This window comes from Microtus pennsylvanicus, chromosome 6, assembly GCF_037038515.1.
Source record: "Microtus pennsylvanicus isolate mMicPen1 chromosome 6, mMicPen1.hap1, whole genome shotgun sequence".
NCBI lineage: Eukaryota > Metazoa > Chordata > Mammalia > Rodentia > Cricetidae > Microtus > Microtus pennsylvanicus.
In genome coordinates, this window is record NC_134584.1 from 96,057,669 (window position 1) to 96,069,626 (window position 11,958).

General features: G+C 43.1%; 1 protein-coding gene across 2 annotated transcripts in view; it reads left to right on the top strand.

Annotated features, from left to right (window-relative positions):
- Nucleotides 1–5,946, top strand: part of Ces5a (carboxylesterase 5A) — a 138,129-nt gene extending 132,183 nt beyond the window's left edge. For both annotated transcript variants that reach the window (XM_075976914.1, XM_075976915.1), the window contains 3 exons: nucleotides 3,360–3,509; nucleotides 5,285–5,357; nucleotides 5,434–5,946. In XM_075976914.1, coding sequence (XP_075833029.1) covers nucleotides 3,360–3,509; nucleotides 5,285–5,357; nucleotides 5,434–5,665 — 455 coding nt within the window. In that variant the 3' untranslated portion in view covers nucleotides 5,666–5,946. The remainder of the gene's footprint in view (nucleotides 1–3,359; nucleotides 3,510–5,284; nucleotides 5,358–5,433) is intronic.
- Nucleotides 5,947–11,958: the final 6,012 nt, after the last annotated feature.

Genomic DNA, 11,958 nt, shown 5'->3' on the forward strand with positions numbered 1-11,958 from the left:
GGAGAACACAGAGGCAGGAAGAATAAGTAAGACACAAAATGTCCCAAAGTTGTTGATGGTCTGGCATCTAAGAATTTCAACAACCTCCATCTTGGAAAAACTCAGAGACCACGAAGAGAAACATCAGAGCTAAAGCCGAAGAGAAATAAGAGAGCTTCAAGGACACTGTGAGAGAGCCGATACTTGTCATCTCGAAATGAGATTATCATGCTAAAAATATGATGCTGATCAGAAAGCACGGGGATGACAGAGTCACAGTGCTGTAAGATGAAATAGTCAAGGCTGCTAACCGAGAATTAGGTCTCTGGTAAAACCGCCCCTCAGAAAAGAAGGAGAAATTATGACATTTCCTGGTACACAAACCTTGAGCTCACAGTTGACAACCTTGCCAGGGAAGAAAAGGAATCTTTCAAAGATTTTAAGCTGAAAGAAAGGGCTGAGGAAGACATTTCAAAACAGGTAAATAACACAGTGAAACTAACCTTGTAAGGAAATATGGAAGTCTTTATTAATTCATTTTTGTTTATAACATCCTCTTTCCTAAGTGACCTTAAAGACAATTTCATAAGGCAATTATAAATCTTCCAGTAACATACAATGTATAGAGACATAAATTTTAGTCTTAACAGTTTCTGTGCTATCAAAAGTAAATTAAAATTAATTTGAACTTTATCATAAGTTAAGATGTGAGTTACAAACATTGAACATTAATTTAGAAAATAATTAAAAATATGAGTAAAAGGAGTAAGAGGCGGGTTGGGATGATGCACCAGAAAATTCTGGTATAAAAGAAGGCAGTAACGGAGCAACTGAAAAGCAAAGCTGCTGTAAGAGACATAGAAAATAACAAAACAGTGGAAGTCAGCCTTCCCTCTTATATTAAATGTAAATGGGCTCATCTCTCAGTAGGCAGCTGTTGTAGAGGGATTGAAGAAACTCTGGCACATGCTATAAGCAGAGATTCGCCTGAGAACCAAGGGCGCACATCGGCTGAGAGAGAAAGAATGGCAAAGATATTCAGTGCAAACAGCCACCAGAAGAGACCTGGGCCTGGGCATAAGCCAGACACAATAAATCTGGAGACGGAAAGTGCGGCAAGACACGGGGAAGGTGTTACACAAGGGCGTCTGCCCCCGAAAAGCACCAGAATTAAAGACCTGTGTGCACTTTATGAGAGAGCCACAAAATCCATGAAGTAAAGGTCACAGAAAAAGCTTGAAGGGATAGTTTTATTATAATAGTTTGAGACCTTAACACCGCATTTTCAATGATGGGACAATGGTGCAAAATATGAAGAGGGAAATAAAAGATGAGAATCATACTATAAATCAAACAGCCCTAACGATGCACAGAGAGCATCCCATCTGGCAGCCATCGGAGTCCTCATTTTTCTTGTGTACGTGTGATGTCCTCCAGGATCAACCCCACGTTTGTCCGCAGAACAAACCTCAGCACAGCTGAGAGAGTGGAGTATGACCCCAGAGGAGTGCAGAAATCAATAGGAGGAAATAGGAAACGCGAACATGGAAAAATTAAATGACATCATTTTCACACTTAAAATATTATGGCAAAATCTGTATGACAAAACATTTAGTACTTTAACCGTTTTTATGTAACACCTGTACATGAAATAATATAGTATTTGTCCTTTTTGTTGTCTAGCTTATTAGCACATGCCTGAAGGTTTATCTACTTCCTAGTATCTATCAGGATTCCTATCTTGTGCTGAGGAATATTCTTTTGCCTGTTAGTTGTGATCATTTGAGTGGTTCTGCCTGTGGTAAATTATGCTGTTTGGACACACATGTACAGATAGCCATTCTATGCCCATCAGAGGCTGAATTACCAGACTACACAATCATTCTATGTTGAAGGACTGCACTTTACTTTCTGCGGCAGCTGTGCTATTTTCCCGCCCCTCCACCAATGCACAAGAACAGCAGTTCCCCCGACGCACCAGCACTGGAAGGGTTAACTATCACATATGTGTAGATGGGGGTGAAGTGTCATCCAGTTACAGTGTTGGTTTGTGTTCCCACAATGATTAGACAAGTTATGGTGTTTCCAGGCTCTTCTCCGACATTTTAAAATGAACTTTCAAAACTAACACAAAATAATGGATCTTATGATGAGATTTCATACATATATGTCATTGGTTCTCCCTCCTACATATCAGTCTCCCACCCCTACCCCATCAGTTGCTTGTCCCCTTCCTGCCCTTAAACAACTCTCTTTCTGCCTCCTCTGTCCCCTCTTCCTCTCTATCTTTTGATCTCCCTCCATATGTATGTGTATATATGTATATACAAATTTGCATAAATACCACATGTAAGAGAAAATGTGAACTATTTCCCCAATATTGTCACATCTCTTAGCAACATGTTTGTGCAAATCCTTTGCTTCTTTTTTCTTTGATCTGAGAATTACTAATTTTCTTTCAGGGATTCTTCATATATTATACAAATTAATTCTTTTTTTGAGATGATTTGCAAGACATTCTGTGGGTTGATGTCTTGCTCTGTTGATAACATTCAATAACTGGAAACTGATTTTAAATTTTCATGCATAACCCTTCAGTTACATTATCAATCTTAATTGCGTATTTTATGTCATATGTTAGAAACCATTCCCAAAGAAAGACTTGTTTGTTGTTTTTAAGTGTGTATATGTATTGTGTTGATGGACATGTTCTGTGTGGTGAGTTCATGATTATACACAGATTTGCAAAAACTCCTCAAACTCTACATTTGAAATAGATACTTTTTATTATCTGTAGAATGGTAATAGAAAGAGAGGGAGTGGAATAAGCAGAAGGCAGATGTTTCGTGGTGTCTCGCTGCAAGAGATGCTGAGAAATGAGCCAATAACTGAAGGAAAAATGGAGACCAAGGGTATGTGTGTTTGTGTGTGTGCTCATGAGTTCCTGTGTGTGTGTGCTCAGGTATGTGTGCCCAAGTATGTGTGTGCATTGTTACAGAGAGAGGACCTTTGTAGGACAGAGGAAGGGTTGCATGTGTGTGGATTATTCTGGAAGGAGGGGGATTTCTCTGTGTGCCTCCAGACACCTGACCAGGGTCAATAAGAGGAAGTTACAAGGTGTTTCGGGGCTCAGTATGAAAGTGATTTTTTTATCTTTTTTTAGTGAGTAGAATTCTTTCCTTCTCAGGGTGTGTATGGGTTGTAACATCTTTGTCACTAGGAATAAGAAGATTGTTATGGAGGGGAGTTTCAGACTCAAATAAGAAAGGAAAGAAGAGAGGGAGGGAGGGAGGGAGGGAAGGCTGGTGGGCAGGCAGGCTGGTTTATGCGGAACCACACTTACTTGGGTACATGCCTGATGTTTTCTATTTTTTTCTCAGATGCTGGTGCACCTGTCTATTTTTACGAGTTTCAGCACCGACCCCAGTGCTTTGAAAACACAAGACCAGCCTTTGTGAAGGCCGACCACACAGACGAAGTCCGCTTTGTCTTTGGAGGTCCTTTTCTGAAGGGCGACATAGCCATGTTTGGTAAGTAACTAGCTGTGGGCTCCTCCTGCAGGCACATGGTCAGGTGAGAAGAGTCAATTCCCCACTGCGTACATAAAACTCTGATCGGCTGTTCACTATAACACGAGTCAGTAAGGACTTGCTGGCTGGGATTTAATCACCTGAGGAGTTTACAAGCACACGCATCACACACACACACACACACACACACACACACACACACACACACTGAAAACTTACAAGCAAATCACACATGGGAAATACCAGTAAAACATTTAGGTTAAATCACCATGTAATGGAGGTTCTTCACTAATTCAACCTGGCCTGTGACACAGAATAAAACTTTTAGTGAGTTTGTGGGCTGTGGTTTAGTCTTTTATTTCTCTAGCCATCCTTATCTTAGAGATAACAAGGTAGATGCTGCTAAGCTTTTTATAAGATTGAAACTAATCGTCATAGAGCAAACCAAGAGTGCTTAATACAGGAAGTTCACACACCTGCCTGGTAATGAAAGGCCTCTCCAGCTAGGAAACAGGAACAGCCTTAGGGCTAGGGAGGTAAATGCCTTGAAAGCTAGAGTCTCTAAAGTCTATAGAAAAGAGCCAGCTAATAAAAACTTAAACAACTTATGGAAAAGTAGATGTGTAGGTGGCCTTTGATGTATGCAACCCTCTCAATTTTAGTTACAGCAGAAGAACAGGAGACTACCCTTGACCGCTGAATCATTCTTTCTTAAGTCAGTCTGTGTTTGGAAGAACGGTACATTGAAGTGGTGTATTAGAGCAGGGATGGGAAACAATTTCACTAGAATATTGGATACTCATACTAGGTTTAATGCAACCTTAAATCCAATTGCATATATGTATGTTTGAATGCATATATTATGATTTTATAGAACAACACTTGTCAGATTTACAAATGACCATGTAGAACTATAGTAACTAGTAGATACTATTCCCAGATACAACCTCTATAGAAAGAACAAGTATGTACCCACCCACGAGCAAATGTGTAGAGAAGGGCCGGCCTGCACACGGCACAGGTGGAGCCCGTCTTCCTGGGTGTATCAAAGACATCAGAATGATGCTTGCTTTTGGGTAGGCAGCTAAGTACCTGCAGAGAAGCAATGAGATTTCCCTGGCCTTTTTCCTGTGCTAGGTTTGCAAGTGAGGTCAAAGTGATTTGAGGGTTTGCTGATGCTATAAGCAAATGACATTGTTTTATAGAAAGACTGCAGCATCTCTGGAATTGGTTTTTGTTAGGGGCATCTTGGAATCAATCTTATCAGATAGCAGTGGTTGACTGTAGTTAATGAGAGAGAGAGACAGACAGACACAGAGAAAGAGAGAGAGAAGAAGAAGAAGAAGAAGAAGAAGAAGAAGAAGAAGGAGGAGGAGGAGGAGGAGGAGGAGGAGGAGGAGGAGGAGGAGGAGGAGGAGGAGGAGGAGGAGGGAGGGAGGAAGGGGGAGAGAGAGAGAGAGAGAAAGAGAGAGAGACAGACACACATACAGAAAGAGGGGGGGGAGGGAGGGAAGGAGAGAGAGAGAGAGAATGAATATCCCAAGAATCCTGAATTCAAATGGGAATAGCTAGAGTGAGGTCCAGTGAGGAAGGTATGTTCAGCTTGCATTATTTGGAAGCCAGGATTTCTTGGGTGATGCCTCAGCTGCATATGGGAGTTAGGACTTATTTGTAAGGATTCAGAGAGTGGCCAAGTTAGGAACAGCCTCACCGAATGGGAGGAGCCTCAGGCCCAGGTGAAGCTGGTGAGCAGCTGGATTTGTGTTCATCTGCAGAGGAAGCCACTGAGGAAGAGAAGTCGCTAAGCAGGAAGATGATGAAATACTGGGCTAACTTCGCCAGGAGCGGGTGAGTGAACCGGCTGGCCTCCTTGCAGTCAGGCGTCTGAGGCTGACCACCTCATCGGAGTCTGCTCTCATTTCAGGGATCCTAACGGGGCCGGCCTGCCTCCGTGGCCAATCTACGACCAGGACGAGCAGTACCTGAAGCTGGATTTGAACATGAGTGTTGGACAGAGACTGAAAGATCAGAGAGTGGATTTTTGGACGGATACCCTCCCCCTTATCATGTCTGCTTCAGAAGCACTGCCCAGTCCCGCTTCCCCCTTAATCCTCTTTTCTCTACCTCTGCCTTTCCTTTTCTCTGTCGCTCTTTAGAAGTCATCACTGTGTGGTTCTGAATTTTTTTCCTCCTTCTAAGTTTCCCCATTAACCATTATCCTCATTCCCAGTTGAGCTGCTTTCTGTGGGAATCTCTGTTCACTAATCTGCTTTAGCTGCTGTTTTATGGGCTTAGGGATGAACCTCATGAAATTCTTTTCAATGTCTAAAAATTCAATTTGTCTTAGAAGGTAATGAGATTTTCTCAATGAGTCTGAAGGAGGCCTGGCCCATCCCTCGCCATATAATGATCCTGTTACTCACATGAAATAAAATCAGAATGCAAAATATATGCAAAATATATAACAGAATTTAATTTGTGCGGATAAATCCCCGCCTTCCCACACCACTCAAGATACAGATGCTGAATAAAATGGGAGTCTCTTAACCTCACTGCAGCAGAGCTTTCAGTGTGAGCCAAGTCCTGGGCACTCCTGGCTTTGAGCTAAGTCTTAGTGAGATGTGTGGGAGGGGGTCATGCTGGAAAGTGTTCTTCTCTGACGTCATCCAAGGTCCAGGGAATTAGAGGTCTAAAACCAGAGAGCAAAGGTCAGGCAGGAATGAGGAGAAATGAGGCTTTGCAGATGGAGTTAAGATGATCTCATGATTCACCAAGCTATGCCAAGTGTATCACATATACCAGACATGTCTCTAAGTGTATTACATATACCAGACATGTCTCTAAGTGTATCACATATACCAGACATGTCTCTAAGTGTATCACATATACCAGACATGTCTCTAAGTGTATCACATATACCAGACATGTCTCTAAGTGTATCACATATACCAGACATGTCTCTAAGTGTATCACATATACCAGACATGTCTCTAAGTGTATTACATATACCAGACATGTCTCTAAGTGTATTACATATACCAGACATGTCTCTAAGTGTATCACATATACCAGACATGTCTCTAAGTGTATCACATATACCAGACATGTCTCTAAGTGTATCACATATACCAGACATGTCTCTAAGTGTATCACATATACCAGACATGTCTCTAAGTGTATCACATATACCAGACATGTCTCTAAGTGTATCACATATACCAGACATGTCTCTAAGTGTATCACATATACCAGACATGTCTCCAAGTGTATTACATATACCAGACATGTCTCCAAGTGTATCACATATACCAGACATGTCTCTAAGTGTATCACATATACCAGACATGTCTCTAAGTGTATTACATATACCAGACATGTCCCCAAGTGTATTACATATACCAGACATGTCTCCAAGTGTATTACATATACCAGACATGTCTCCAAGTGTATCACATATACCAGACATGTCTCTAAGTGTATCACATATACCAGACATGTCTCTAAGTGTATTACATATACCAGACATGTCTCCAAGTGTATCACATATACCAGACATGTCTCTAAGTGTATCACATATACCAGACATGTCTCTAAGTGTATTACATATACCAGACATGTCCCCAAGGGATCCTGTAGTGAACAAATGGCATGCAAGAAGGTATTGGGAAAGAGCCACACCTCTGAATATCTTACAGTATAAGTTTGTTGAGTGCTACTTGGGAGTGGCAAGGTGTTTTAAGATTTAGCAGAGAGAGAACTTGATTTAGAGTGAGGCCGTAGGCTTTCTCCGGAGAGCTTCTATTTACACTAGAAAGAATGGAATCAGCTTAGCCACCTGGTAGGTGGGTGTGTGTTCTACTCCCCACTATTCAGAAAAGGAAGATGACAGTCTTACCTTTTATATCCATACTGTACCAGTGTAACGTGCCACAGTTACTGTTGTAACTGTTTCAGGATTACACATGAGGTGCAAAGAGGAAGTGGGTTTCTGAGATGCCAGGAACTTCGAGCTTATTTGGCTCAGACATCTCCCACCGACAGACTAATTCTGGTGGCCCAGAAGTGTTTTCTTCAGTACACACACACACACACACACACACACACACACACAATGATTTGCAATTAGTAGTGGGCTAATTAGCAGAGGAACTTCATATTAAAAGCCATATTCCCAACTTCCCTAGAAAATAAAAACAAACTCTGGGATCAACAAGGTTCTGTCCTCATATGTTGGGAACCCATGGACCTCTTTAGTTCATGCTGAAAGATACACCTTCCCCGAGACTGTCTGGAAACATCTTCCAGAAAACTACCAGGTTTCTCCACAGTAAGGCCCTTTCCGCCGAGGTGCGTACTCTATGAACATAACATCCAACATTGTGGGCTAGCTCTAGCTCAGGTGGTTTTGGAAAAGATACCTGGGTCACTCTCTGGTTCTAGGAAGAGGTCATGCCATTTTCAAGGGAGTTGGAAAATTCCATAACCATTGCATCTGTAGAGAGCTCTTTCCTGTGTTGATATTTGGAAGAGCTATCAGTTTTTAAACAAAAATGTTACATAGTTGGGGGAGTGGTTAAGTCCACAGGGTGCTTGGCTTTCAAGCATGAGCAGCAGGACGGACATACAGATGCTGGGTGTGGTGGTGAGCACCCTATCCCCGTGCCGGGGAAGTGGAGCCTGGCGGATCCCTGGCTCACTGGCCAACCAATCCATCCTTGCTGGGGAGCTTCAGGCAAGCGAGAGACCCTGTCTTAGAGGAGGCGGGCTCTGTTTCTGAGGACACCTGACATTGTCCTTTGCATTTCACACACATACACACGTGCAGAACTCATGCATTAAACCACTATTACATTAAATGGTAAGTGTGCTTCATTTACATGGCCCAGGTCCAACATCCTCAAATAGGGTTCTAATTGGTGTCTTTCTAGTTACATTTCCATGTCGCCCAGATGCAGAGCCCTATCCCGTCCTGTTCACATGCAATCTTATGTATTGCGGAGTGGAAGCTGATATATAAGTGAAAGTTGGGGTTGTTTGTTTTCTATTGACTGTGGCTCCCCTCTTGGGAGTGTAGAGGGATCATTCGGGTGAATATTCTGGTATCCAGTGGCTGGCCAGTCTCCAGCCACATGAAGTACAAGTTTGCACGGGCCTGGCCATCTGTATTTTCAGTTCACAGACATCCGATGCTCACTGTGATTAAGAAGCACTGAGTCCGTCCTCAGTCTATGTAGACTTTCTCAGTTGCTATCACCTCCCCAGAAGTCTGTCTTAACATCCTCACGTGGATGAATATAGGTCCGTTTTACATTTTTTGGTGTTTTGAGACGCGTTTCATGTATCCTAGTCTGGCCTTGAACTCAGCACGTACCTGAGAGTGACGTTGGATTCCTACCCTTCTTGCCCCTACTACGCAAGTGCTGGGGTTGTAGGTCCGTGCCTCCACACCTGGCTTTAGAAACGTCTCTTCAGGACCTATTTTGGTAATGGCTGTTTTTATTTTAAATCGTTGTTTATGGAATCAGGATTTTAAGAACATGGGTGGGCGTAAGCCAGACGTTTTCAGCTTACTCTTTGTCAGCCCCGGAAGTCCACTGTCCTCACGAGCCACACCACTTCCTCCTCATAAGCGATACAGAACGTAGTATATACCCACCATCTATGCTTTTCTACCGTTATACAAGTCTCAAATATGCACTAACTTTCTTATTTTGAAACAAATAATTTGTTTTCTTTTCACTCGGAAGGATTTTTAGCTCCTCCACTCTCAATCTCGGACCCCTTTCACTAAACCAAATCAACATCAAATTTAGGACGGGAGCACCAGTCTTTGCGTGTGAATTTCGCAGTGTCCACGAGATGGCAGCATGACCTCAAGGGAAAGGCGCTCTCTCCTCCGGGCGGCTCCTGGCGGGTGGTTGCAATTCTAGGATGGAACACAAGCATCCTGAACAGATAACTAGAAAGAACAACATTAACGTCTTTCGTTTTCTCTGTAGTGTTTAGCACGGGAAGCAGTGTAATCCATGACAGGAAAGGCTAGACTCAAGGGCAGAACAGAGGTTGAACAAGGTCTGAAGTGTTTTTGTGTTTGCGCTTTCCTGAGATGTTCCTAAAGACAGAGTCTCCGAAAGACAGAGCCTCAGGTGAGGCCAACCTTCCTTCCAGACTGGACTTTACTTCTGTTCTCCGAAGGGCCTTCAGACTGTGTGTGGATTATTTGCTCAACTCAGAAGCCCAATTCCCCTCTCTCAGCCTCTGGCCTGAGATGCATGTCATGTTCAGTCTTTCTCAGGGGTGGGGGAAGAGTAGGAATTGTGCTCACCTGACCTGGTGCTTCTCCAGACATCTTTCTCACGGTTGAGAGGGAGACTGTTTGTTTATAACCTTTGTCCTCAGCTAAAGTTGGTTTAAGTGTGCCTCATTTGTTCCCTGGAAAGGAAAGGGCAGGAAAAACAGAAAACAGAATAGAACAAAACAAAACAAAACAAAAACACAAAAACCCAATCTACTTTGCTATTTGAGTGCTGGCTTGAATGGATTGGAACTCGAGTATAAAGGGTGTCCAGGAAGGGGACAGGCCAGGAAAGGCATTGTGGGAGCTCCGTGGCAAGCAAGCAGGGTGGTGTAGGGGCTGACCAGGAGAGAAAGTGCTTTTGATAGTGAAGTTGATACAGTACCGCGTGAGGACCTATGGGGACAGTGTTCGTGGCCTGATCTGCAGGAAATAAGTCAAACAAAGAAACGAAACACAAAAACAACAAACCAAAACCCAGAGAGTCATGTTAGTCCATCCTCTGCTGCTGTAATTACATACTTGAGGTTGAGAGGTTTGCAAAGATAAACAGCTTATCGAATCCACAGTCATGGGTTCAGAAGCACAGTGTTGTTATCTGCCTGGCTTTGGGGAGGACTTCAGCAAAGATGGTGCTGCAATGGTAGGGCATAGTTAGAAGAGAGTGCCAGGAGTGCTAGGGCCAGCTACAAACAACTACAATCAACCATCCTGTCCCTCAACATCTGGTAAACACCACTGCTGAACGAATCAGAGAGTGGAACACGCTTGTCCAATATGCTGTTCCCAAGGTGGACGACATTCCAGAGAGGAGCCTTGCTTTGCATAAGCTGTGACCGTCATCCCTTCCTTTTTTTTTGTATTTCTTTTTTTTAAATTTATTTATTTATTAAGGATTTCTGCCTCCTCCCCGCCACCGCCTCCCATTTCCCTCCCCCTCTCCCGATCAAGTCACCTTCCCTAGGAGACAGAGACAGAGACCCACATTGGAGCACCGGACAGAAATCTCAAGGTCCAAATCAGGAGCAGAAGGAGACGAAGCACGAGCAAGGAACTCAGGACCGCGAGGGGTGCACCCACACATTGAGACAATGGGGATGTTCTATCGGGAACTCACCAAGGCCAGCTGGCCTGGGTCTGAAAAAGCATGGGATAAATTTGGACTAGCTGAACATAGCGGGCAATGAGGAAGAATGGGAACTCAAGAACAATCGCAGTGGGTTTTTGATCCGTCATCCCTTCTTCATGGTCATTCCGAGCAGTGTTCATCCATGTCCCCTGATTTAGTTCCCGCCTCTAGATTTGTGCCTTGAGTTCCTGGCTTGACTTCCCTAAGTGACAGACTGTGCCCTGGGGGCTATGAGCGGAAATAAACCCTTTCCTCCCCAAGCTGCTTTGAGTCATGGTGTTTATCACATCAATACCAGTTCCAGAGTGTACAGCACAGAATCTAGAACCTTGGAAGTGTACATAAAATAGAGCATCTGGCCAAGGCGCTGGCAGCACATGTTCACTGAAGCCCCAGGAGATGACTGCAGTGACTGTCATCCTTGACCAATCTACCGCCTGTCACCTAGCTGGTGACGGTGGTCAAGACAGATAGTCTGTATGTTACTATGACTGCAGTGACTGTCATCCTTGACCAATCTACCGCCTGTCACCTAGCTGGTGACGGTGGCCAAGACAGATAGAGTCTGTATGTTACTAAGTAATGGTCAATGGTTTGCTTTCTGCATTAAGTAGCTTGCTTTCAGGTATAAATTGTTTTGTAAATATAGTATTTCATTGTTTGTGTTTCCTCATTTACTATTTTTATCTTATCATCATTTAGTTTTTAAGTAAATTAATATATTTTCCATACGTTCCTTTAATTTTATTGTTTGTAATGCTGGTCTTCTATTTATAGAAATGAATGCTTGAAAATTAATACATAAATAAGAAATAAATAATGCATTTAAAGAAATTTAAAGAAAACCCAAGGGCATAGATGGTATGCTTATATGGTGTAAACCTCCAAATATAAAGCTGAAAAGGGAGGGAGTGGAGGAGAGGGTTGAGTCCAAGGAAAAGATATCAGCCTGAAAAGCATGCCCTGGCAGCTCACTTCCTCTCCCTAAGTCCTTCCTTCCTCCTTCTGACAGCTCAGTCATTTGA